This window comes from Podarcis pityusensis (genome assembly GCF_964106645.2).
Source record: "Podarcis pityusensis genome assembly, chromosome: 5".
Lineage (NCBI taxonomy): Eukaryota > Metazoa > Chordata > Lepidosauria > Squamata > Lacertidae > Podarcis > Podarcis pityusensis.
This window is the reverse complement of record NC_138032.1, coordinates 36,115,747-36,143,669: the sequence shown is the minus strand read 5'-3', so window position 1 is coordinate 36,143,669 and position 27,923 is coordinate 36,115,747. Positions and strand designations below refer to the sequence as shown.

General features: G+C 44.8%; 1 protein-coding gene across 1 annotated transcript; it reads right to left on the bottom strand.

The window, feature by feature from the left end:
- Positions 1–2,525: 2,525 nt before the first annotated feature.
- TF (transferrin) lies at positions 2,526–27,923 on the bottom strand. Its single transcript, XM_081007282.1, has 17 exons — positions 27,765–27,923; positions 25,034–25,203; positions 24,243–24,354; positions 23,094–23,288; positions 21,880–22,015; positions 19,341–19,396; positions 18,242–18,414; positions 14,799–14,976; positions 14,142–14,293; positions 11,839–11,929; positions 10,824–10,865; positions 8,861–9,025; positions 7,587–7,743; positions 5,714–5,778; positions 4,227–4,411; positions 3,694–3,877; positions 2,526–2,768 (listed from the first exon to the last, which is right to left on the bottom strand). Exons 1-17 carry the CDS (start codon positions 27,805–27,807, stop codon positions 2,728–2,730), a joined length of 2,145 nt encoding a protein of 714 aa, XP_080863408.1. The 5' UTR covers positions 27,808–27,923; the 3' UTR covers positions 2,526–2,727.

Sequence of the window (27,923 nt, the reverse complement as noted above, 5' to 3'; positions counted from 1 at the left end):
GCCGGATATACGTATAAGCTAAACAAGCTATAGCTTAGGGCCCCACTCTCTTAGGGGCCCCCCAAAAAATTAAAGGGGGAAAAAACGATGTACATTTCCAAAATATAAGATAAAAAATAAAATAAAACATACATACAGCAACAGTGTTTTGTGTTGTGTAGGCTCCTATGGTGTAAGTAATGGGCCACGCCTGCTAGCCTGCTCCCTAAAATATCACTGGTTTGCTCATTTCTATGTATAGGGAGCCTACATTCTGCATGGACTGGTTGCATGGCAACATGTGCAAATGACTTTAGATACCTATTAGGTCCATAAATTACCATATAGCATATATTCAACACAAAAAACAGCGACAATTTGTTGTTGACAAAGGACACTGGACATATAAAGGGCCCCATTACCTTCAGTAGCTTAGGGCCTCTTCAAACCTAAATCCGGCCCTGGTTAAGTGCCATCGGGTGTTATTGTAAGCATGAGCTTTGGGGGCTAGACAAGAGGACCCACTTATCCCTAGTGGGCAGATGTAAAGCCAGCAAAAAGCATGGTTGTAGCCAAGTGGGGGTGAAGGGGTTGCAGTTGCCTCCCCCCCCCCACTGTAAATCAATACAAATATGAGGTTCTGATCCCCCCAAACCAAAAGCCTGCCTTTACCCCAAAAAGTCCTTCCTACACCCATGGCAAAAAGGGAATGAAGTTGGCAAGAGAGGGTTAGTATTTGGGGAGGGCGCCTTGCTGTTGACCCGAAAGGGAACGTTATTCAACTGAAAACCAAAAGAGTGTGAAATTTCCAGTGTGAAACTGCTGGACTTCAATATCTCAGTAAGCGCAGGGCATATTTCCTCAGGGTAGTGCTGGTTCCAGGCTATTTTGTACCTCAGGCAAGGCTAACTACTTGCAAATCCCCACCAACACCAACAGCGATTGCTAACTTCTGTTTTCAAAAACAGATATCTTGTAGGGAAAAAATGAAAAGCGCAGAACTCAAAACTGCTATTTTTTTCTTAAATTGCAAGAATAAGTAATACATATATCTTTCTCAAATGTTTTAGCACACAGATCAGTCTGAATAATCTTGTGAATAGTGATGTTGCAATTTAAGACTCTTTAAAGTTTCAATTTAAGGCACATCAAAATCTCACTTTGCATGCCTTTTCCTTTGCAAATTTTATCACCAGTTCCTTCAGATCAACTGCTAATGCTTGGGCATGTTCAGTTAATATAGTTGCCAAGCCAACTCGTCCCTTTTTGCAACACTGTTGAACATATATAAGTTTTTGTAAGTTTGAACTTTGAGAAAATATGTTTACCACTTGCCACTGGAAGTGTCAGAAGGATCCTTTGAGCAACAGAAACGTTAGGCATATTATCCAGGCACACTTCCTCTTCTCCTGCTGCTTTCCCCTGGGGTAAACCGTTCTTTAGGGCTCAATTAGAGCAAACAGCAATACAGAAATTTCCCAGTGGACATTTGTTCTGGTCTGTTGCTAAAGAGCAGGTTTTCCCTTGGAAAGGAGCAGGGCAAGGAGAAAACTGCTCGGAACCATACCCAGAAAGTGTGGGTCAGGCAAAGAACAGCTTTCTAGGCATGGCACAGGGAGAAGTATGGATGAACCCTAAGAGGTGGGGGCTGAAACCCTGGAAAGCCACTTCCAGTCAGACCAGACAATACCGAGCCAGATTAAATGGTCATACTGGGATAAGGCAGCTTCCTATATCCCTACAAGTCTCTCCCCCCCCCCCCCAATATCCTTCTTTAGCTAGCCCAGCTCTGATAATGTGCTGCCTTTACATGGTTTGGTTTGTTATGCAGGTTGACTTACTTTCTTGAGCCACATGCTTTTAGTTCTTGCTTAGTGCTTGTGACACAGTTGGAGCTTGTGTAAGGATGATCTGCCTTGGCTTGGTAACCTGTATAGGTGTATTGCTTGGTAGTAGGTGATTTGTAAACAAGTGCAGTAGCTGTACTGTGTGGGCTCTATTTTGGCAGCACAAACTCCACACACAAGCACCATCCTCTTGGCTTTGTAGAGCCCATCTCCCAAAGCATTGCTCGAGTACATGAACTGTTTTCTTGCAGGAATTAACAGGCCCAGGGTTGAGGTAGGTAACTCTGAGAGACAAGACAAATAGGAACTCTTTGCTTTGCTTCTTCCAACTTTGCAAATCAGCGTTGTAATATAAACCATCTATAAATTGTTCCATGCGAACTAGAAACGAACCTATTCCTGTATGCTGGTGTAGTGCTGAATCTTTATTGGCCTGAGTCGAAACCAATCTGGAGCAACTCCCAAACCAATTAAAAGCAAATCAACAACAGCAATTCCCTGATGGAATATAAGAGGAAAAATAATTTATTACAGTGGGTCTTCTTATGTTCTTAGGGGTGGAGAATGTGTGGCCTTCCAATATACTTCAGCCGCAGCCACCGTAGCTGGTAGATTTGAAAAATGGACATTGTGACTGGCAGGCTGTAGGTTCCCTACCCCTGCCCTAAAGGAATCAGTAATCATAGCCAACAGGATGAATTAGCTTGTGAGAGTTACTTTTATTTATTTATTTGCACTAGTGACACCAAGGAGTTAAAAAGCCATACAAAGAGAAGCTTGGACACACTTTGTTGTGATGTTAAGGAGAAAAGAAACAGTTGGACAGATCCCCAAGTTAAGGCAAGAAAGAATGGTGCTTCCAATGCTATTCATTCATTACAAGGAGCTGCTTTTCATCACATTAGACATCATGATGGTGGAAGTTGCAGACCTTAAGGAGTTCTGTAACATAAAAACAGAAAGAAGAGAAGAGAAATAAAAAGGAAAGTTTAAGATCAGCACACCAAAACAGACAAACTCTGGCAATGTTTCGTAATGCCCTTGAAACCATTTTACTCTCATGGAAATTTGTCTAAGACTTAGGCCTCGGGTAATATCACATCTTGAATATGGGTATGGACTCTCTCAAAGGTCTGTTTTGTGCAGACTAATGAAGGAAAGGGAGCATGAACAGTGTAGCTAGCTAATAACATTATATTTCATTCAGTTTTCCTATCCAGAATATTGGGAACAGGACGATTGCATAACTTCTATAGGACTGAAAAAACTACATCTGCTTTGCAAAATTGTTATAGAATATAGTGGAGCACACATGTTTAAAAATTCACAACAAAAGTGCACAAGCCAAAAGTGTGGGGGGGAGGGATGACAACTTATAGTTTATGAAACTGCCTTTTGAAAAGGTCATGTAGCATTGGTCCTTACTGATATTTACTTTTTGCCACTCACTTAAAATGCCCTTTAAACTAGACTCCCCCAACCTGGTACCATCCAGATGTTCTGGACTGCAGCTCTCAAGTGTCCCAGACGGCATGACTGATGGTCAGAAATGATAGGAGCTATAGTCCAAACCTTCTGGAGGGCACCAAATCAGGGAAGGCTGCTTTAAAAAAAAAAGATGCAGAACAGAGGCGTGAAACCTGTGGTCCTTCAGATGTTGCTGGACCATAGCTTTCAGCATCCCTGACCATTGATCATGTTGGTGGGACTGATGGGATTTGTATTCCAACAACATCTGGAAAGCCTTGATGAGGAAAAATATAATGCTTCCTCTTCGACTATAAGAGAGTACTGTCTAGACTGCAACTGAAATCCAGTTTTTGCCTGAAGCTGACTGGTGTCATTCATCCCAGTGTATAATTGATACCTGAAGGTGCGAATTTCTTGAATCCACCAATAGCAGTCAGATATTGCTCGCCAAGATAAGCAGCAGCGGTCTTTTCTTTTGTGCTAACTAAGCACTGAGTGCCATCTTTGAACAAGCTATCTTTGGTTTCAGATTGGAACATTTGGAAATCCCCTTTTCTTGATCCACTGTTTCCAAAAAAAGCCTGTAATTAAGGAAGAAAAGCAGGATTCAGTTAGCTGTCGTGTTAAAGTTTTGGTCACCCACTTTTTGGTAAAAGGTTGTGGTGATCACATGCCATCCAAATGGTGCGTCAAACATTTCACAGTTGTTCTCTTCCTACTGAGCGCTCCTTAATGATTAAACTGTTCCTACACTTCCCTTGATTGCTTCTGGGTGTCTTTTGTACAAAGAATTTTGTCCAGCTGTGGCTACCTCTACAGAAGTGGTGTGATTTATTTACATACTATTTTTAAAAGCTATCACAAGCCAACAGATTTATTGTGAGTTGTGATCTGGGAAGTCCCCTTAAAAAAACAACAAAAAAACCTCACCTGTTGGTCAAGTAACACACGACGGACAGCCTCTGCTTTCCCAGGTGCTGCAACTACTCCATGAGTAGGAACTGTGGCCAGACCACATCTTACATAGTCATTAACTGGACAGCGATCGCCATTAGGTCTCAGAAGTTCAAAATCGGCAGCCACCTTGTTCTGTACCCAAGCAGGTTTGTTTTCTCCTGGGAGGAAAAAGTAATGTTAAAGATTATAAAGCTTTTATTGTTCTATTCAGGGATCTGTCAAGTGAGCACTCACCAGGTGACCCTGTCCCTGATGTTACATACCCCACCAACACCTACAGGTGGATGCAAATGGCTACACAGGGGAAGAAGACTTTATATATTTTGGTATCTGCATGTAGTACTGGAACTTGCTTCTTTAAGATGAATGGTTTAGCAGTGGCACAGCCTAAGGGGATATATTTTTATGTAACTTCCATGAGAATTGTGACAAGTGAAAGCAACTGAGTTTACCTGCTCCTTTCCCCCCTTTTCTTTACAGCTTGTAAAAGCAGAGTTTAGTTTATTGTATGCAAAGAAATTTTGTAAAAAGGAGGAGGAGGAGGAGAGCATCCAACAGCTGTCATTGCCCTTGTCTGTTGCAATATGCAGGCTTCCTTGTAACTGGGAGCTCGGATCATGCAGGGTCCCCAGTCTCATGCAAGCCACCATATAATACAACAGTATGTGCAAAGCTTCCCTCTGCAGGCAATCATGTAAATTCACAGGTGTCAATCGTGCAAAGGTGGCAGACCATGAGTTGTCAGGGGCTGAGCCAACAAGAACAGCCACACTCTCTCTTTTGTGGAGTGCTTGGGTGGAGGACAATGACTGAATAGGGAGGGTATGGGTATGGAACTTCCAGTCCAAAGACCAAGTCCCAACAACCTCTGTCTAGCCCTTGGGACTCTTTACAGGCCATGCCTTTCTCTGCACCATCAAGTGCTTTTGCCTGGCTAGAACATAACCTACTGTACACTTTGGCTTTGCCTTCTGTTAGGACTGGCATTACCACTCTGGAAATGGTTGGCACTCTGATAAAAAAAAAAGATGTTTCCATCTAGCAGTAAGTATTCACAATCATAGTGAACTTTGGCTCAGCATAATATTACATATAAATTTAACCTCCAAATGAGGACTTTGTTCCTTTCAATTTGAATACAGTTTAGCCATCAGGGGCCAAATTAAATTGCTTCAGGTTCCACATTTCCATGAGCCAGCAGTTAGCCATCCTCAGTGTAACTCATGCAGAATTTCCCCTTCTTTTCAATGGACTTGCTAACTGACTTGCTGTTTAGATGCTATTCTGCTTGGATCCCCCTTGTGAGCAGGGGACGTTTATGGGCATGTAGTGATGGGGGAAATAGACATCAATTTCTCTATAAAACCTGTGGCCACTTCGTGAAATTTGTGTTAGGTTAATCCACAGGAGTAGGGCTCCTTGCGCATCCTGCTTAGGCCTGGCATGAACCTTCCACATACCTTCTGTGTTCTCCTGGACTGTGGTGTGTTTAACAAAGGCTACATCTCCTGCCTCAATCAAACACCTAGAAAATACAATTAAAAGAAAAATGTTGGTGTGGCATTTGTCAATTCCTTCGAATCAGACTGCTGAAATGAATTTGAATATTTTCACTTATGTTGAAATGGATTCAGAATTTATAGTGAGAAGTGAAAGATGCAATTAATCACAGATGATAATTTGATGAGATGCTGTGAACTGAAGAGTTGTGGCCAATTCAGTGTAATGTTGAAATCACAGCAGTATGCTGGCAACCATATTTTTTTTTTATTTTTTTTTTGCTATTTACCTGGATGTATATTTAATAGCCATGTCAAAAGTACAGATTAATATTCTTTACTTGAAGTGGGGGAAATGTTATTTGTGCTGATTTGTTCCACCCACTAGGTGGAGCAGTGATTTCCTTTGAGACAGAAGTCAAAACATCTTAGTTTGAAACTTGCTTTCAATATCCAGGTTTTGACATGGAATATGTGAGCTTGTAGTTTGCAATTCAGTACCCACAAAGTGATTGCTTCTAGGCTCCACATACCTGAGATAAAGGGGGGATCCTAAGCAGAGCTTTGCCCTGCCAATTTTAAAATTAATACCAAAAAGGCTTATATCCTGCATAGGATTATGAATCCTGGGAATTCATGAAAATGTTCTTTAAAAACAACAACAACAACAACAACAACAACAACAACAACAACAATCAGTGCTTTTTTTCTGGGTGGACGCAGGGGGATGCATACCCCTAAACATTTTGTGACTCTTTGTACTTTTGTCCATTTACTGTATTTATTTTTCCTGATTTGAACTATAAAATGGTGATTTTCTTGAGTCAAAATAAGAGTCCCCCTAAACATTTTTTAAGGGGAAAAAAGCACTGATAATAATAATAATAAATAATAGGAGGAGGATACTGGGCCTGAGGAGGCATCTGATGGACTAATAGACACAAAATACTGAATGGCTCGTTGCTGCAGCTGTTTAAGATCTCTCTTTGAAAAACTCGTGGGTACAATTTTGGTTCATGCTCAGAGTCTACTATTTTGGGAGACCAGGAATACTTTCTCCCTCTCCAGATCAGATTGGTTTGCTGTTGTGAAGAGATGAGTTGTCTGTGGTGTGCTGATGGATTCACTCTCAAGAGTCATCTAGAGCTCTTTTGCTCTGACCTCTAAGGTATCTTTGTTCATGGTATTTGGACTGGGTTCCATGGCTTGGTTGTGGGATTGGGATTGGAGTGGGTGGCCTTTGTGTGCCTTCCAACTCCTATGATTATATAATATAGTAAATCTGTAGGGATGGGTGAATCTGTCAACGTCACTTTCAGTTTCTCATTTTTCTAGTCTTACGTGGAGAATGGAAATGTGGAGGAGGGAACTTAAGTTTGTGATTATTATTTTTTAAGTCCCCATGAAAATACACCCACATTTTAGTGTGAATTTTTACTAATGCACACATTTTTCCAAGCCATTTCCCCTAATATAATGCACTGTATATGCCACTTTCAATAACGAATACATTCCCAGCTCCTGTCAACCTAGCAGTTCAAAAGCACACCGGTGCAAGTAGATAAATAGGTACTGCTGCAGCGGGAAGGTAAACAGCGTTTCCGTGTGCTCTGGTTTCTGTCACGGTATTCTGTTGATCCAAAAGCAGTTTAGTCATGCTAGCCACATGACCAGGAAAGCTGTCTGTGAACAAACGCCAGCTCCCTTGGCCTGAAAGCGAGATGAGTGCTGCAACCCCATAGTCACCTTTTACTGGACTTAACCATCCAGAGGTCCTCTCATTCCTCTATCATCTCCTGAATAAGAGTTTGTTTTTAATATCCAAGTTACCTACCGGAAAGCACCACTGTAGCCGAAGTATATCTCGTTGCTGTTAGCTTTGCACTTGTGTTTGTCAGCGAGTGCTCCTCCAGTGCCAGTGCCCTTGCACAGCTTGCAGAGTGGACTGCTAGGTGGTGATCCTGGAGCACAGCCTTCGCTGAAGAATGTACCTGACAGTAGAACATGGAATAGTCACTTGGAATTCTTCTGTATCTGTTCTTGTAAGATGGCCACATATCATATTTGCAGTGAAATATTTGCACACAAAAAAGGATTGTTATTTGGAATGCCCAATAGAATAGAGGAAAACGGATTCCCCCCCACCATCTTCTTAAAAATTCAGTCTTGTGCTAGCTATCTTACTTTAAAAGTATCCCACCCATCCCAAAAATATTCTGGTTGCATCCAAATGTAGTCATTTAGAGTAGATTCACTGAAATCAAGGTACTATCTAAGTCAACCATGATTTCAATGAGTCTGCTCTAAGCATGACTGTGTCAGGATCCAACATCTTCCCCACCATCTGATGGTTTATCAGCCATCTGGATTACCACCATAGATTAACGAAACATTGCCAGCCAATCCAAGGGTATTCTCCAAAAGGCAGTGTCATACATTTGTACTCAGCCATTCTTAAGCAGGCGACTGGAATGGCAGATTCTCAGCACTCTATCCTGGCCAGATATCACAAGGTGCACAACCACACATTTCAGCAACGTGGAAAGTGTTGGGAAACATTTTTTATTAAATAGTATTATAGCAGTGTTGCGCTTACAGTGCTATATTTTACTGCAACTAAAACAAAATAGCCAGGAAAGTGCTGAGCTGGGCAGAACAATGCAAAGCACTGGCTAACTGTGCTGCAGGAAATAGTGAGGTTGGAGCGAGTGGAAGTGTCTATCTCCTAGTCCTTCCCAGCTCCTCCAACCTTGCTGGTTGGGGTGTTCTGCCATGTAAAGCCCTGCCCTTTTAAAAGGACAACAGCAGCGCCAAACAGTGGCATGCAGTGAATTTTTTCGTAGGGGAACAGTTAGGGCCAGAAGTGTGAGCTTGCAAAGGTTATGGGGTGGGGGTGATGTCACACATGTGAGCATCGCACCTCCCTCCCTAAGCCGGGCAGAAGCTTCCCAGGCTTTGGAAAGGAGGCACCAGGTTTCTGACACATAATGTATAGGGTGAGATGGCTTGTTTACATATTTAAACAGGTTGTATACCACTTAACCACATTTGGCTCCGAAGGGGAGTCATGTGCAAAGTAGTTAAATAAGTGAACATGAGGTCACTCACTAATATTGAAGTTTCCAATGTTCTCCTGGTAAAGCAAGCCCATGGGGATGTTATAGCCAGCAGTCCTATCAACACCAGTATGGCAGGATTTCTTTCCTCTCAGTGTCTTCCAGTTTAATTCAGTATCAGTTTTCTTGACAACAGCAACAGCAGTGTAGCCCTTTACTGGAGACAGGAAAGGAAAAGGGGGAGAAAAATCTCAAATAAGACCTCAAATCAAATGAGACCCTAATTAATGGAGGGAGGGAGCCAAGTTGGCCCATTAAAGCTTGTAATTCTCTCACATGCCGAATGAATGAGTGGGTAGGGTCTTGACTACCTCTCTATTGTTGTGTCCTTATTTGGAAAATAGGCATAAGTCAAAAGGATGCTTTGCTCATAAATCAGTTTGAAAACTGGGTTCTCTGTCCTGGCTCCCACTTTCAGATGAAAAACCCAGACTCTCGGCTCAGGAAATCCTGAAAGTTTTATTAAATAAATCAGCTGCATCTCTGCTTCACTCAGGGTTCAGGTTACAAGGCTCAATGGGTACACTGGCAGAGTCCAGGATGCATGACCAGACGTGATTAAATGACAAGAAGGAGAATTGTGTAAGCTCACTGTTATGTCCTGAGTTTTGAGCTCCTTGGGAGAGAGGTGGGTTATAAATGTAATAAAAAAAGGAGCTAAAACATTGTCCCAACACAATTGACACACCCCTCCTGCTCTACTTATGAAGGAGCAGAGTGTGCTCCATCACTAATGAGGTTCCTGTCCCAAGTGAGAAGACTGAGCAGAGAATGGCTCTGCTCTGCTCATGCCTGCATTGATAGCAATGTGTCTTCAGCAACAACGTGGTCCAACCTTCTGACTGTCCCTCTACCACCAGCCTGGCCAGGTCCGCTCAGCCACCAGGGGAAACTCTTTCCCAAGAGACAGGGGTAGGGGTGGGTCTGGTTTGGCTGGCTTCTCAGGAGGTGAGGTGGCACCTGCCTCTGTTGGCTCCCCCTCCCCTTCTGAGCTATCTGACCATCAGGGGGCAGGACCCTCATCCTTGACACTCCTTGAGCTGTCTCTACATAAGGTAAAAAAAGGGTAAAGGTAAAGGACCCCTGGACCTGGTCCAGTCAATGGTAACTATGGGGTGCGGCGCTCATCTCACTTCAAGCCAAGAGAGCTTTCCGGGTCATGTGGTCAGCATGACTAAACCGCTTCTGGCACAACACTGTGATGAGTGCCAGAGCGCACAGAAACACCATTAACCTTCTGGCCACAGCAGTACCTATTTATCTACTTGCACTGGTATGCTTGCAAACTGCTAGGTTGGCAGAAGCTGGGACACAGCAACAGGAGCTCACTCCATTGCACAGATTCAAACCGCCGACCTTCCGATCGGCACTGTCTCTACCTACACCCTTCATGGATTTGAAAGAGTTTTAAAGCTGGCAAATACATTTATATAAATACTCTTGGTGGCCAGGGTGAGAACTTCAATACATAACACCCCTTCCCACCGAGATAAGGCATTAGTTACAATCATAGGGGTTCCATTAGATACAGCAGTACCCTTATTGGTTTCAGTAAGGCACATAAGCATATTAATTGACCTTATTCACCATACAGCTTTACATGTTCAGTTCTGTTCCAGCTTACAAATAAAGAGCTGCTTTGGAGAAATCGCTGCGTTGTCTGCTATGTCTACCCACTTTTTAACAAATATGAACGAATATACAATTATATTTATATAAATACAGCTTGAAATGGAAGTATAATATTAGACCCTCTCCCTCTGTCTCTCTCTCAAACAAACATTGCACAGAAAGTTTTATCCATGTTTTTAGGTGTTGGGTTGTTGTTTTTTGAATCACATGTTTTCTGCCCTGGGTTCTTTTGAGAGGAAGGGTAAGATACAGATTTAACAAATGAACAAAAGCTTTAAATCCTAGGTTTACTCTCCATGGCTGTATGTCCCAGAGTTACCCACCTGTTGTTTCTGTTTCTGGATGGGCACATGCGGCAGGGTCAGCTACAAAGAGAATGAGAAAGAGGTTCTGGACACAATATTCCAAGACAAAGAGTTGTATCCAAAGTAGCACTAATGAAGTCATTCTGCCAGCACAAGGATTTCTGCTTCCCCCTGTCCTCCCCCCTTTAAAGCTTTGGGGCAAATCTGAGGAGGATGCAGGGTGTATGTCTGGTGGTGAGTGGGGGGAAGAAAATGAGGGGGAGTTCTGTTGTGCAAACAGAAATCCTGATGGGACACGCTAATTGAATACCGCCCCAAACCCACCCAGTTTTTGCAATGCCATAACAGCAATGGGAGTAAAGCCATTTGTGGTCACAGACCTGAGGGACAAACACCAGATGCTTCCTGAGAACTTATAATAAAAGTGAATCACATGCAGAGCATTGCTTGGCACACCTTCACAGTGATGTGCTCTCATCTGAAGTGACAATATGCTTGCACATAAAGGTAAAGGGACCCCTGAACATTAGATCCAGTCGTGACCAACTCTGGGGTTGCAGCGCTCATCTCGCTTTATTGGCCGAGGGAGCTGGCATACAGCTTCCAGGTCATGTGGCCAGCATGACTGAGCTGCTTCTGGCGAACCAGAGCAGCGCACGGAAACGCCGTTTACCTTCCCGCTGGAGCAGTACCTACTTGCACTTTGACGTGCTTTCGAACTGCTAGGTTGGCAGGAGCAGGGACCAAGCAATGGGAGCTCACCCCGTCGTGGGGATTCAAACCGCCAACCTTCTGATTGGCAAGCCCTAGGCTCTGTAGTTTAACCCACAGTGCCACCCATGTCCCTATGCTTGCCCATAGGTAGGTATAATAAACACAATGCAAAATTGGTATAAAACCTTGAGCCTGTGGGTCAAAATCCCCATTGGGCCCCTTGCAGAACTGCAATGAAGGTGTATCAGAAGTTATTTCCAGATGTGTGCTTGTGATAGTGTGGGCTGTATTGAGTCAAACTGCCATTTTCCATACTTACAGTAAACTTCAGCCATCACTGGCACCAAACCGCACATCCCGGCAGTGTAGACAAACCCTCCGTCCAAGCTTATGGCATCAGCCTCATCTTTCTGCAAAGAACATCAGATATGCTAATAGCAAACACATTCTCCACATGTGAAATATTTTATATAGCCAAGACAACATCATCAATGCATGAAAGGGGGCATCGGAAAACATGCATTGGGTTTGAAGCAAATTTGTTCCTCAGGGGCATTATTCAGTCATTGCTATTTATTGCAATGTACCTGCTTTCTTTGGAGAGGGATTATGAAGGTGTGCTTTTATTGCGCAAAGAGCACTTATAGTGGTACCTCAGAAGTCGAACAGAATCCATTCCGGAAGTCCATTCAACTTTCAAAACATTCAGAAACTAAGGTGCAGCTTCTGATTGGCTGCAGTTAGTTCCTGCAGCCAATCAGAAGCTGCAGAATTCACATCCGACATTCAGGTTCCAAAGAACGTTCGAAATCTGGAACGATCACTGCCGGTTTTCGATTGTTTGGGAGCCAAAACATTCGACTCCCAAAGCGTTTGAAAACCAAGGTATGACTGTACGGGTATCTACTCAAATGTGTAAGAGATCCATATACAAATGTAACAATCTGGACATAACCAGTATTAGAGAAAATCCTCTTCTTTTTGTTATGCTTGCACTTTCCCAGTCAAATTGTTAAGCCTGTAAAAGGCTTAAGCCACAAAACAGTAGCCCTGCATGTAGTTATGCATGTGCCATGAAAGCCTTCCTCAACCTGATACTTTCCATATATTTTGGACTACCAGCTATGCTGGCTGGAGATACTGGTAGCTATAGTCTAAAACATCTAGAGATCACCAGATTGGCTGACCTTTCTAAAATTCAACCTCCATGTTGCATAATAGGAAGCATGTTTAAAATCTTGTAATTTGAATTCAAATTTTGCAGCTTGACATTAATCTCTCAGCCTTCCAGGCACTGAGCCTGGAAGCTGGAACATAAATACACATTGTGAAATTAACACTATATAAAACTTCTTTGGCTGCAGCCTTGCTCACAGGTTAGTGAGCTCTGACTAGAAAGAATGGGGAAGACTCAGAAGCTAGTTTCCTCCAAACGTTTCAATGTGTCTGAGCACAGAATGCACACGGTTGGTATCGTCCACACCAACATTTAAAGTACTCTCACAGCCCTTTAGGAAGGGGAAGGCAGTAAATGACACTTGAGCTCCTTGGGAGCAGAGGTGGGGAAATAGAATAGTGCAGTACCCAATAAGATGCCCTCCAGATGCTAGACTACAACCTCCATCAGTCCCAGACAGGATGGCAAATGGGAAGAGATCATGGGAGTTGTAGTCCAACAACACCCAGAGCTTACTATATTGGATATCCCTGAGATTCATAGGTCAAAGATAAGATAGTGTTCTGAGTGGGCAGGGGTCATTCTGCATGATTCCCTGAGTCCCTTCCAATTCATCTGTGGAGGTAGAATGTGTAAGAGCAATCTTGCCAAACTGGTTTCTTTATTAAGGTAATGACTTTGGCTGGTGAATTAAGTACAATGATCAGCATAACCAAAGAGGTTTCCCTGTGCTATAGAACAGGGGTCGGCAACCTAAGGCCCATGGGCCACAAGCGGCCCACGGGGGTCTTTAACCAGCCCCCGAGCTGCCCCCGAACCGAGCCGCCCACTCAGTGAGTCCCCGTGCACTGCACTAAACTGGCACAGCACGGGGACTCACTTCTGTGGTGCCGGAAATTGCGTCTGCACAGACACCGGAAATGGTGGGGGTGCACACTCACGCATGCACACGATCCAACCCACACGCTGGAGTGAACTGGCCCAGGTGAGGTAAACCTTGCCAACCCCTGCTATAGAACAAATGGGTGGGACTTCCCGCTTCATATGAAGATATTTTAATTTATGAGAGATTTTTCTTATCTATCTCATTTATATTTAACTACCTGTGGACTTTTAGACACGGGCGGGATGTTTTTAATGCATTTCTCTTTCCTCTTGGCTTTAATGTCTCCATGTGGGGTTTATTGTATGTCCGTTCATTTGGCTGTAAGTTGCTTGTAAAGCAACTAACAAATTATTGTAAAGCAACTAACAAATTTAATAAATAATTTTTAGAAAACTACAGTTCCCAATATTCTTGGGGCATGTGGGGAAACATGCTTTAAATGCATGATGTGTACACAGCCTCAGAAGCAAAACCACACTGGATGGAAGCAATGAAACCCAAGTGAGGACTCACAGTGGCAAGGTACAAGGGAAAGGGGTGTGCCGCTCGAAGCACTTACTAAGATCTTGATGATGCAGTCATCAGGAGTTTCTGCCACAGCACACTCTATGGAGCCTCCGCTCACTCCACTCCATGAGTCGCACTTTGTTTGTTCAGCCTTGCCCACTGCGCACCACCTGATCCTCCCTTCGGTATCAGGGGAAGGTCTGTCTAAAGGATCAGAAAGGAGAAACTCAATTAACCAGGAGTTCTGATGCCTCATCATGCTGCAAATTAAGTGCTGGTAGAGGGAAGTGCTGGTGACTTCATCAAGGGGCTCTGGACAGCTGCCCCAACCCTAACTGGTGCCAGTGCTGTTACATCTGCCGGAGTGTAGAGAATACCAGCAGAGATACCTCTTACCACTTCTACCTACTGTGGGGACTTGAACCTCCAGTGACAGAGCTGGATCCAAGAACACCCCCCCCCCCAAAATGCATTTGATCCCATCCAGGACAGGCAATGTCTCAACTTACCAGATCTGAGAACCACTCACCCACAGAGCCTTTGTCTTGTCAGGATTCAGACTCAGTTTATTAAGCTAATCTAGCCTGCCACTGCATCCAGACACCAGTCTGGAGCCTTCTCAGCCATTCCCAGTTCCAGATGATACAGAGAAATAGAGTTGGGTACCACCAGTGTACTGATGGTCCATGGCAGCTGATCTCCTGCATACCTTTTCTGATGGCCCGAATAGCACCACAGTACTGGGAGCCCAGGTAGAGTTGAGAATCCATTAACTCAGGTACACGAAGAAGACTGACAGCAGAATCCTTGAATAGAAGGTCTTTGGTAGGACCTTCAGGGGAACCAAAAAGTTTGCATCCAGACTGTGGGTTCTGGGAAGCCAGCTCCTAAGATAGCAGAATAAATATTCATTGAAGAGTGAGAAAAGGTAAGAAGAAAACATGAAGTCAGATGGAGTGCATAGAAGAGTTTTGAAAACTCATGGTATATGCTTCACCACTGCCAACCTCGCCAAAAGCAGGTCAATTCCATCTCTCTCCATCCCTGTTATTTTCCAGTGGACACCTTCAACATTCCATTGGTTCACCTGCCCTCAACTTAACTGCTATACTTGCATAGTCTACCTGACTTCCACTTCCTTTTTTGGGGGTCTAATGAAGAAACAACGAAGAAATGCAGAACTGTAATGTTGTTGTTGTTGTTGTTGTTGTTGTTGTTGTTGTTGTTGTTGTTATTTTATTTTTACCCCACCCCATATTTTTACCCCAGCCACTCTGGGTGGCTCCCAACAGAGGCCTAAAAGCAGAACAAAACTTCAAACATTAAAAAACTTCCCTAAAAAGGGCTGCCTTCAGATGTCTTCTAAAAGTCAGATAGTTGTTTATTTCCTTTACATCTGATGGGAGGGCGTTCCACAGGGTGGGTGCCACTACCGAGAAGGCCCTCTGCCTGGTTCCTTGTAACCTCACTTCTCGCAGTGAGGGAACCGCCAGAAGGCCCTCAGCGCTGGATCTCGGTGTCCAGGCTGAATGATGGGGATGGAGAAGCTCCTTCAGGTATACTGGGCCAAGGCCATTTAGGGCTTTAAAGGTCAGCACCAACACTTTGAATTGTGCTCAGAAACATACTGGGAGCCAACGTAGGTCTATAAGGACTGGTGTTATATGGTCTCAGCAGCCACTCCCAGTCACCAGTCTAGCTGCCGCATTCTGGATTAGTTGTAGTTTCCGGGTCATCTTCAAAGGTAGCCCCATGCAGAGTGCATTGCAGTAATCCGAGCGGGAGATAACTAGAGCATGCACCACTCTGGCAAGACAGTCTGCGGGCAGGTAGGGTCTCAGCCTGCATACCAGATGGAGCTGGTAAACAGCTGCCTTGGACACAGAATTGACCTGCACCTCCATGGACAGCTGTGAGTCCAAAATGACGCCCAGGCTGCACACCTGGTCTTTCAGGAGCACAGTTACCCCGTTCAGGAGCAGGGTGTCCTCCACACCAGCCCGCCCCCTGTCCCCCCAAAACCGTACTTCTGTCTTGTCAGGATTCAACCTCAATCTGTTAGCCGCCATCCATCCTCCAACCGCCTCCAGGCACTCACACAAGACCTTCACCTCCTTCACTAGTTCTGATTTGATAGAGAGGTAGAGCTGGGTATCCGAATACTGATGAACACCCAGCCCAAACTGCCTGATGATCTCTCCCAGCGGCTTCCTATAGATGTTAAAAAGCATGGAGGAGAGGACGGAATCCTGAGGCACCCCACAAGTGACGGTCTGAACACACATCCCCCAACACCACTTTCTGGACATGACCCAGGAGGAAGCAGCAGAACCACTGTATAACAGTGCCCCCAGCTACCAGCTCCTCTAGACAGTCCAGAAGGATGTCATAGTTGATGGTATCAAAGGCCGCTGAGAGATCCAGCAGAACTAGGAAACAGCTTTCATCTTTGTCCCTAGCCTGTTGGAGATCATCAACCAGCGCGACCAAGGCAGTTTCAGTTCCATGGTGAGGCCTGAATCCCAACTGGAAGGGATTCAAATGGTCCGCATCCTCCAGATGTGTCTAGAGTTGTTCAGCAACCACCTGCTCAATCATCTTGCCCAAGAATTGAAAATTTGAGACTGGGTGATAGTTGGCCATATTGGCCAGGTCCAAAGATGTTCTTTTAAGAAGTGGTTTAATAACCGCTTCCTTCAGCGGGTCTGGGAAAGCTCCCTCACAGAGGGAAGCATTCACCACCCCACAGAGCCCATCACCCAGCCCTTCCCGGCTCGCTTTTATTAGCCAGGATGGGCAAGGATCAAGGAGACAGGTGGTGGGTTTCACTCATCCAAGCAGCCTGTCCACATCCTCGGAGGTAACAGATTGGAATTGATCCCATGCAACTTGACTAGACAGGACTCTAGCACTTTCCCGCCCCAGCCCTGCTCCCACATTAGAGTCTACCTCTTTCCGAATCTGAGCGACTTTATCTGCAAAAAACTTCATTTTGGCGTCCTTACCAGGCCCCGATGGTGCAGGTGGTTCTGTTAAATTGTGAACCACCTGAAAGAGTCTCATACTGCTGTTTTCTGCAGATGCAACAGAGGCAGTAAAGAAAGTCCTCTTCGCTGTCACTATTGCCACTTGGTAGGCTCGACATTGAGCTCCAACCTATGTCTGGTCTGATTCAGAATGTGTTTTCCGCCACCTGCACTCTAGCTTCTCAGTGATTGTTTTATCACCCTCAGCTCCAGGGGAAACTACGGGGCTGTCCAGGCTCCATGCAATTAGAGAGGGCGCTTCAGAGCCAGACAGTCGATAGCCCTGGTTAACTCCGCATTCCAGCGGGCCAGCAGGGGATCAGCTGAAAGGCCATCAACATGGGATAAAATATTCCCTACCACTCTCTGAAAACCATTTGGATACATTAAGTGGTGGGGGCAGACCATCCAAATAGATCCTACCTGCCTGCAGAGAGGAAGGGTCACAGAAAAGTCCAGTTGCACCAGGAAGTGATCCGACCATGGCACTTCTTTTTGTTTCGCTTTTATTGTCAGATCACCCACATCCATAGAGGTAAACATCAGCTCTAAGGCATGTCCATGACTATGAGTTGGGCCAAACTTATTCAGGGACAGCCCCATGGAGGCCATGCTTTCCACGAAGTCCCGAGCGGCCCCTTGTAAGGTCATGTCAGCATGGATGTTAAAGTCCCCTAGGACAACCAAACTAGGTGTCTCCAGGAGCACATCCACCATGACCTGAAGCAGCTGGGCCAGGGACAAGTTGCTCTGTATACTTTGGATTTCTAGGACCTCAACATTTCGTAAGTCCTAAAGCAGGCTTGTTTGTGTATGTTTCCATTATTATGGGTTGTAGTCAACTAAGTCCAACCCACTGCAATTAATGAACTAAAGTTAGTCCTGTCCATTCATTTCAGTGGGTCTATAGAGAGTAGGAGTAGCATTCAATATCACTCTATGTGTGTGTGTTACTTAATTTACAAACTTGCATGCTTGGAAGTCCCCCATAGGTCTTACAAATCTTATGTGCAGTTGTTTTAACTGTGTGTTGCTGTTTTTAAGCGGCCACTATATTGTAAATTGCTTTGGGATACGTCATTGAAAACAATTTATGAAATACATACACACATACATACATACATACCATTGCTTTGGAGAGGACCGTCCAGATCTCATCTGCCCGACTGTCGGTACTCCGTGCTACCACAGCATGAGCAGGGACTCTAGCCAGAGAACACTCCTTATACTTTTCAATAGGCTTCCTACTGCCATCATCACAGAGCAGCTCATACTGGTTCCTTTCTTCTGCACTGAGGGCTATGAAAAATGATAGCAAGATTTAAAGCCAGGTATGTAAGATAGGTTCCACCCTGAAATGCTAGAATACCAAAGCTGAGAAATGAGAAGCCCATAGACTCATAGAATGATAGAGATGGAAGGGACCACAAGGGCCATCAAGTCCAACCCCCTGCAATGCAGGAATCTTTTGCTCAACGTGAGGCTTGAACCCACAAATCTGAGATTAAGAGTGAAAGGTGAATGAAGGTGAAACTCCACAATTACATGATACTGATTCCACCTGTATATACTGAGAGTCCATCCAGGTTTACAGTGGTTACAATTTCCTGCAGGAAAGCATTGTAGTTCAACGGTGGAGTACATGTTTTGCAGGCAAAAGGTTTCAGGTTCAATCTCCAGTATTTCTGGGTAAGGCTGGGGCAGAATCCTTCCTGAAACTCTGGACAGCTACCGGCAGTCAGTGTAGACAACACTGAAACAGTAGTTTGGCTAAGCATAAGGCAGATCTTTCAATGTTCCTTCCAAGGAATGCTCAAGTGGTTACTGTACTATATAGGGTGTTTGATCTTAGGATATAATAAATGAAGTCAACCAGGTGCTGGAACAGCCTAATTGCATGACCTTTTCACAAATGAAGTTGTGTATTTTTTGGCACTTGCTACAGTGTGGAAAAAGCTGAACCATACAGGTTTCTGCACATATCGTCAGCCTTCATAAAACCAACTCAGTCCATGGAACTCAACACAAACTGACTCAAAGATGTGAATTCCGTCTGCACAGAGGGTTGAGCTCTACTAGGAACTTTGGGGCAGTAGTGTGGTGCCTTCCAGGTTTTGTGGACCACAGTCCCCAGCATCCCTGACCTTCAGGCAGTGATGGCAGGGGCCTGATGGGAGCTGGAGTCTAACAACATGTGAAGGGCTAAACTTGCCCTCTGTCCTTACCTAGTACAGTTGCGTCTTTCACAAAGGCCACATCTCCAGCTCCATCTTTCAGACATCTAGAACAAGCAGAGGAAGAAATATTAGAACAACTGAATTTTTGGGTCCTTACACCAACCTTCTGCGTGTTCAAAGAAGCAGAAAGGAATTACAGATCCTGAGCATACAAACTACTATTCTTTGTTTTCTTCAGCACCAGCAGAACACAGAAGTCATACAGTCCATAACTAAAGAACTTAAAAATCATAATACACAGATAAAACATGGGTGGTCTCAGGAATGACCAAGCACAAGAAATTGGTTCCGCTTCTGAGTGGGACTGGGTTGCACTTGGGCCACCACCCGCCTCAGCGTAGCGCGGGGTAGTGTTCTGCGTCACACTGAGGGTGACCCGGCCACGCCATTTGCCAGGCGGACAATCAGGGCGCTGTGGGGGTGTGGCCGGTGCTAATTTAAACTCTGGGAGCTCCTCTTTCAGCCTCGCACCACGGATCTCTTGCCCTCCCACCCTCTTTTAGGTAGGGTCGCTGGCCTTGCTATGGACTTCGGTTGGTCACCGTTGAGGGGCCTGGTAGGACTTTTTCCACTTGGCAGATTGGCACCAGCCACTTGGTTTTCGCCTACCTCGTAGCAATCATCACAACTTTGTAAGGTTTGGTGGCTAGGCATTGGAATAGCAATGTGGGGAGGAGGAGAGGTGCAGCCATCACCTGCCCCTCCATGCATAAGGGTATTCTATTAAAGGAATCTGGTGGTGTGGATCTTGCCCGAAGCCCGTGGAGGGGCTAGGGCCATGCCACGACCCCAGCAGGAACCCAGGGGGGGCTCGAGTCGATCCTCATTGGCAGGGCTCCCCCTACTGGTGGTTTACCCTTCCAGACTTCCTGCAAGGCGGGCAGGAGTCAGATATAGTCTGTTGATGCCAATTCCTAAGCCAATACCGCTCACATTCTGTAACCAATAAAGTTGTGGCCTAAATTTTGCCCATTAACCTAAATTATGTGTCCTTGTCTTTATTCTCCTAGGGGTGGATTGGGGGTCTTGAAGCGCAAATGAGTAGTAAGAGTGTGGAAGAATAGGTAAGGTGAGACTTTGATAGTTCCAGAAAAACTTTCTTCCGGAAAGGAAAGACTTATTGTGAGGGAATAGAGAGGAAATCAGACATTACAAGTTGAGTGCTCCAAAACAGAAATCATAGCAAAAACTCATAATATAAACAACAAAGAGTCAGGTAGTACTTTAAAGGCTAACAAATGTATTATGATTTAAGCTTTTGTGGGCTTTATGATCTGGAATTGTACTCATCAGAAGCTTATGTCACAATGAGTCTGCAGTTCTTAGGGTGCCACAAGTTTTTTTTAATCATGTTTTCTGGAACAGATTGAAATGACTATCTCACTGGAAATTGACAATAAAAATTCATTTTTCCACAACCTGATGGTAGAACTTTACATTGCCATGTAGACCAGTTTCTTGCTACCCATGGTAACCAGAATATACAAGACTTTGAGGACATTTTAATGCTTGCCACATAGTTGTGTGCCACAGAAACTACTGGGAGACTTCCACACACTCAGTCGTTTGTGCATTTATTGTGCAAAAATAAATAATCTCCATCTCTGATTTGCAGATGCATCCACACACAAAAGAGCAATGTTGCTATTGTGATGGCAGTACAGTATAAATGTCACATGTTCTGAAAATGTTCCTGACATCTGTTGGATATAATTTCCTGTCCATGCTTGCACCATTATGTGAAACTTTGTTTTCCTTCATTATTAAAAAATGTCTTTACTTATGTGGAAAATGGCAGCTAAGCTAGCCCACCCGCAGCAATGTCTAGCTGTTTCGGAAACATTCTGGTTTGTTTTTCACTGTTAGGAGAGTGGATTGTTTTTATTCCTTTGTAGAGTTCCACCTCTCCTGCACTGGAGTGTACATCTGGCTAAAGTTTTGTTTTTAACCCTAAAAGACATGTTGCAGAGGTTTTGATTTTTGTCAAAATCATGGCTAGGGAAGAAAGTGTTAAAATTCAAATCCCTGTGTACTATAGTCCTGAAGAACACTCCCTCCTCCATGGGCCTAGCATGAAACAACAACAACAAGAACAAGAAGCCCTGGCATAATTGCTAACTACCATTTAAAACAGAGTTTCCAGGAAGCTGAAGGCATCACCTGTGTATAGGCAGCCTCTCATCTGATGCAGGGTAGAGAATCCACTGCACAATAGAAACATGTCTAGCTCTACTTGTATGTTTCTAAATAAACCAAATATTACAAAAACACCCCATCTCTGCCAAAAGAAGATATCGATGCTCTTAGGATCTCTTGCTGTTCAAGGAAATGGGTAGTGTACCATCAGTCCTTTGATTGTCCAGAAAGGCTCTCAGGTTGCATGTTTCCAGTGTTCAAAAATTGTGTTCTGCCTTTCAGAACAAACTCCTCCTTTTCCTATTTTGGTTATGAAGCACCTGAATTTCCTAGGGCTATGATACCCCCCCCCCAAAAAAAAGAAACCAAATGGAAAATGCATGTTACTTACTGGAAAGCCCCTGAATATCCAGCGTAGGGGTCGTTCCGGCTGCATTTTTCATCACCTTTTCCAGCACAAAGGCGGCACAGATTTGGTTCATTTTTGCAACCTGGGACACAGGAGCCTGAGAAAAACTTGGCTACAGCTGTAAAAGAAGACCACACAGGCAAGGCATTGGCAGGTCCTTTCTTCTAAATAGCATTCACCTATTAGTTTGCATCAGGGATAGGTCAGCCACACAAACGTCTCAGTCATGGCCTTAGAACGCCAATTACGCCAATTACGTCAAGGACAGCACTCGCCTCTTGGTAGAAAGCAGGTGGAACACAAAGTCCAAGGAGTTTCTGTGACAGGGGTGATGAACCTTGGGCCTTCCAGATGCTGCTAAACTCCCATCATCCCTGACCATTGGCCATGCTTGCTTGGGCTGAGGGAAGTTGTAGTTCAGCCACATCTGGAGGGCTAAAGGTTCTCCAACCCTGTTCTGTGATGTCCCAGAAAACAAATCTCAGACCATATGCTGTTTCAGCAACTGCAGAGGCATACAACTTGTGATAGACATCCCAGAAGCTTCTGCAATGTTATATCGGCAAGGTAGGGCTGGGAAAACCTCTTTCAGTCAAGGACCACATTCTGTCTCAGCTTGCCTTCTGGGGGCCATGTGCCAAAACAAAAGGTGGGTGTGGCCTAAACAAAACAGGAGTTAGCCTCCTCCATCCTATCTTATGCACGCGCGCACACACACAAATTCACACAAGCACACACATACACAGGATACCAGGACACACTTCTCAGATCATGCTCTGCAGCCACTTGGGTAAATAAAATGTGTTGCATTAACCCTGGATTTTATACCTGGTACCTATGAAGAGTGGCTATATGTAAAACATGTGCTGGGTCACCATTCCACTTTAGTAAAGGGTAGAATGCCAAAATTCCCAGAGGGTGTACACCAGGGATGGGGAACCTCTCTATCAGGACACTCCTCAGGCCACCACCACCCTGACCAGCCCTGCTCTGCACCCTGTGGGTGCTTTTCCTTGGCTAGAATGTGTCTCTGAACTATGATAACACCTCTTGTTTCTCTGAATGGAGGATGGAAAGAAATCTCTGACTTCTGTGTGGCTGGAAAGTAATCTATTCAACAAAGGTCAGGTGAACCTTCCTGCCCGTTCTCACTCCATCCACATCAATCTTGTGGCTTTCATCACTCTGCTTCTTACCTTTTTCTATAGGTTCTGTTTCTGCTCCAGCCCATTCTATAAGACCAAGATTCAACAACCGCCCCACTGGCATAACCCAGCCTGCAGATCTGCCCAAGCCAGTGTGGCAAGATTTCTTCCCTCGGAGCTCAGCAAGTGACTGAACGGTATTTTTCTTCACAACGGCCACAGCGTAGTAACTGGTAACAGATTCTCCTGGCAGGGAGAAAGAGAGAGGGCATATTGTGACCTGTGCGGCAATGAAGAATAATAGAATTGTAGAGTTGGAAGGGTTCAACCCCCTGCAATGCAGGAATCGCAACTAAAGCATCCATGACAGATGACCATCCAACCTCTGCTGACAAACCTCCAAGGAAGGAGAGTCCAGCACAATCCGAGGGAGTCCGTTGAACAGCTCTTACTGTCAGAAAGTTCTTCCTGAAGAACTTTGCTACTTCTTCCCTAGTCTGGAGACCTTCTCCTAATGACTCTTGTCTACTAAGTTTAAGAACAGCTCTAGAGTGTATTATTACAGGATATGGCTTGCAAATTCAGCAAAACTGCATACAAAAATCTGTATGTTAGGAGAAATGCACTCAAGAAGCTTGATGAACTTTCATGAGGACTTAAAAAAAATATCTAATCTGATGCAGAAATGTGGAGAGCTGAATTTAATAATGGAAAAATGAGAAACTGGAAGAAACCCAAACTGACAGATTCTTCTACTCCTAGTACTAGAGAGTCAGTGTGGTGTAGTGGTTAGAGCGATGGAATAAGATCTGGGAGAGTCCACCACAAACCAAGGGAGTCCATTCCACTGTTGAACAGCTCTTACTGTCAGAAAGTTCTTCCCGGTGTTTAGTCAGATTCTCCTTTCTTGTAACTTGAAGCCACTGGCTCCAGGCCTACACTCCATGGGCATGTGAGGCCTACTCCAGAAGCACTCTCAGATGGACCTGATGGGTCTCTAACCTCTAACTCAGAGGACTCCATTGCAGTAGGCCCAGGAAGATCTGGGGCTTAACTACTCCTCTGGGAGTGGGCTTTAAGCAGGCTGGGCTTTAAGCAAAGCAGCATATTGCAGCAACACCTGAACCCTTATCCCAGCTTGGGCCTTGCCACAACACAGAGCACAACAGAATTCTCAAAATCAGCCCTGTTGAAATTTACCTCCTGTACTTGTGCCATAAACTTCAGATACAACCGGCTTCAAGTTATACGGGGCCAAGCCTGCATCATAAATGAGACCACCATCCAGGCTGACAGCATCTGCCTCGGAGGCCTGAAAACACATAAGAGTAGACAAATGGGAAGAAGAAAACACAAATGGGAAGGAGAAGTGACAGGAATGAAAGGAGCTAGAAAGACTATTGTACCACTCAGTGACGGATGGATCCCAAAATTAACTGAGCTCTCTTCTCTTTTTCACAGTGCCAGAGTCAGAAAGGAGGTATAGAGCAATCTTAAACTGATAATTTAGCCCAGGGGATCAAGAAGGGACTGCCTTTAGTGTTCTAGTTGCCTGGGATTTTGCTTTAGGTTGCTGCCAGGACAATACTTTGTTTTAACCTGTTTGGATCTATGGCCCCATAATAAAGTGATTGGGTGATTACTGTTTTAACCACTAAAACCATTTTCTGGCAAATAACCCATACTGGAGTCTGAAAAGGCAGTATACAGGCAAAGACTGTTTTACCATTGATTCCTCCCAGGTTCCATGACCCCAGGGATTCTGCTAGCCACTTCTGTGATCAGACAGAACTTTCCAAGGTCTGTCCCTAGTCCACCCAGTTCTGTCTCATGGGCCGCTCCTAGCTCCTGCTTCTGACCCTAACCAGGGCACTAGGATCTTTGAAACAAACCATTTTCTGCGGAGTTGACAGACCCACCAGCAAAAGTTTGGTTTGTCTTGCACACCGAATTCCCCCAGTGTTTGGGTCCAGCTTCCACTAATCACTTACCGCAATGGCACTGATGCAGTCATGGGGACTGCTCTTCTTCACACAGCTGAATTGTGGGAAAGATGCAGGTTGCTGGGAGGTACTTAAGCATTCCTGCAGTCTTTGACACTTGTTCTGCTCAGCCGTTGATGTTGTACACCATCTTACCCCGGACGTTGCAAAACACGATGCTGTGAAGAAAATGAAGGAGGGGGAGTGTTGTGATATCATGGGCCATGAACGATGATAATGCTGCTTTGTCTGAAGTCCACCTCCCCAGATGTATGGGATTCCCCCCCCCCCCATCTGTGCAATTGTCTAATACTAGGATCAGGGTAGGAAGATTTGCTCACCAGTTTTGTGTTAGTCCAATCTTCCCCAACCAGATGTTTTACACTGCAACATTCATCAGGCCCAGCCAACATGGCCACTGGTCGGGGATGATGGGAGCTGTAGCCCATATCATCTGTTAGGGACCACGTTGTGGAAGGCTGTATTAAGCTAACCTTGACTATCAAGGCAGAATCCTGAAGATCTGGAACTGCTCCAAGATGCCTACATAAGGTACACATCCTTGAATTGTTGTTTCCTTAATGTCCATGTAAATGAGATTTTCTCAAAGCTGCATGCTTTTCAGTGCATCTCTACAGATTCTGTCCATCAGAACTCTGTTGCTTAACCTACACACAAGAGCCTCAATCCAGGTCTTGCACTGCATCACACTGAGCAGTCGCATACTGGCCCCAAGACAAAGACTCAGCTGTTTAGAGGAACGCAACACTCTTCGCGTAGTCTGATGTTGCAGTACTTAAGGGCAATGAATTATTTCAGTCCGTGGTAGCTGAGATTTTTATTCAGCCTGTGATGAATGCCAGCTGTGCTGTCACAAGTCAAGACAGAGCTATCACATTCTTTATCGAAAGAGTCTGGAGAGATTGCTTTCACACTCTCAGCCACACATGTTCAAGCAGCTATAAGCTGCGTATGTGATAAAAGGGAACCACACGGGGTGAAGGCATCCTCCTTTGCTTGACCCTTTGCTAATTTAAGTTTATTGGTTAACTTTTCTAGTAAGGCGGTTTCGCACACAGTCATCCCAAGACATGTTCGTGCTTCAGGAATAAAATCCTGCTACCACCAAAACCTGGACACATATTAAACACCAGGGGAAGATTCCCTTATGTGCTGAAAGTAATGTGCTGGGGAGAGAGGTTCATTGGGAGCACATAATGGGAGGTGAATGGGTAAAGAACACATCCATCCATCCCTACCCCCCACAGTACCAATCCTAACTGTTGCTTCCTCCCAACACCAGACGCTTTAATTGCACTCATGCAATTAACATAGCCCTATTCATTGTAGCTTAATTCCAGTTGATTTGAGTCTAGCCCTAATTAGAAGAAGGGCAATAGCTCAGTGGTAGGGCACTTGCTCTGCACACAAGGCACCACACGTTCAATCCCCGAGAATCCTGGGAAAGAATTCTGGGAGCAGTGGTCTCTTAAGGGTGCTGGGTATTGCAGCTTTGTGAAACCACAGCTCCCAGGATTCTTTGTGGTGAAGATGTGTGTTGGATGTGCTTTAGATGCAATGGTGCGGTTACGAAAACATAGATTACATGCAAACATGGGGCTCCCAGTTTGGGGAGATTTGCAGGAGGGAATCAGCTGCCAGGAGGAGGGTGTTAAACTCTTTCCCTGACCACATCTCCCTCAAGCTGTTTCTACATCTATCTTTCTGCAGCTGGAAAACAGTTGGGAAGAAATACAGTGGGGGAAGGGGGAAGCACAAGAGGATTTAACCACCATACCGTCCTCCCCAAATCCCCCCAACAAATGCCCTTTATCCTACATACACTTTGCAAATGTGGGTTTCTGAACCATTTCACAGAGGAATATGCAATTCTGCCTCCCTATCCTGGTCAAAGCACATGACCATTATGGGATTAATAATGGTACTGGTGCCCTTTCCAGAAGGTAGAGTTGCATACCTCAAATATTAGTCCTTAAACCCTATCTTGCTGTTCACTGTACCTAAGCTTACATAACTATATAGTTATAGTTAAGCACTGTTTCAATCTCTAAGAAAGATATTCTGGTTGACAGTTCACTGTGTGCATAAATGGAAGCTTCATCACTTAAAGTTCAGACCCACACTATACATTGAAATTACATGGCTTCCCTCTCACCCAAGATCATGGGGAATGTAGTTTACCTTTAATCAGTGTTACTTTTCATAGAAAAAGAGATGCCAGAACTCACCATGAACTTACCTTGTTTTCTTATAATGATAGTGGTGCCCACCTGAGAGGTGCCAGAACTGAGTTCTGATGAGTTCCAGCTGAAAAAAGCCCTGCCTTTCACACAGCTATAATCCCCAGCACCCTTAACAAACTCCAGTTCCCAGGACTCTTTGGGGGAAGCCATGCGCTTTCAATATATGGTGAGGGCATGACAGAAGATAGCAGAAGCATTCAGCTCAGCAGGGCTCCTGGACTGAGACCTCAACAAAAGGCAGGAACTGCTGCAAACCAGTGAGACTTTCTGCCATCCCAAACTAGGACTCTGTTGTTTTCCATAAGGAAAATATTTGAAAGGCTTACAACCCTATTTCTTAAAAGGCAAGGAATGGCAGAAATTAAAGCAGCATGATTTTTAAAGGATTGCCATTGTCTGAGCACAGACTCTAATTCCACCTTGCAGCCTTGAAGTGCCTTTGACTTGTCCCTTTCTGCAAGCCTGCATTCACTTACCCAGAAGCCCAGTGAACAGCGCAGCTTGGAGAGCAAGCTTCATGTTGTCTTCTTCCTGGAGGCTTTGAGAGAGGTGTTGCAGAGGTGTCTGTCACAGACTGCTCCCACGGCGTCTGTGAGGCTTTTGACTCAGCAGCCTTGCCTTTTTATAGAGAGAGT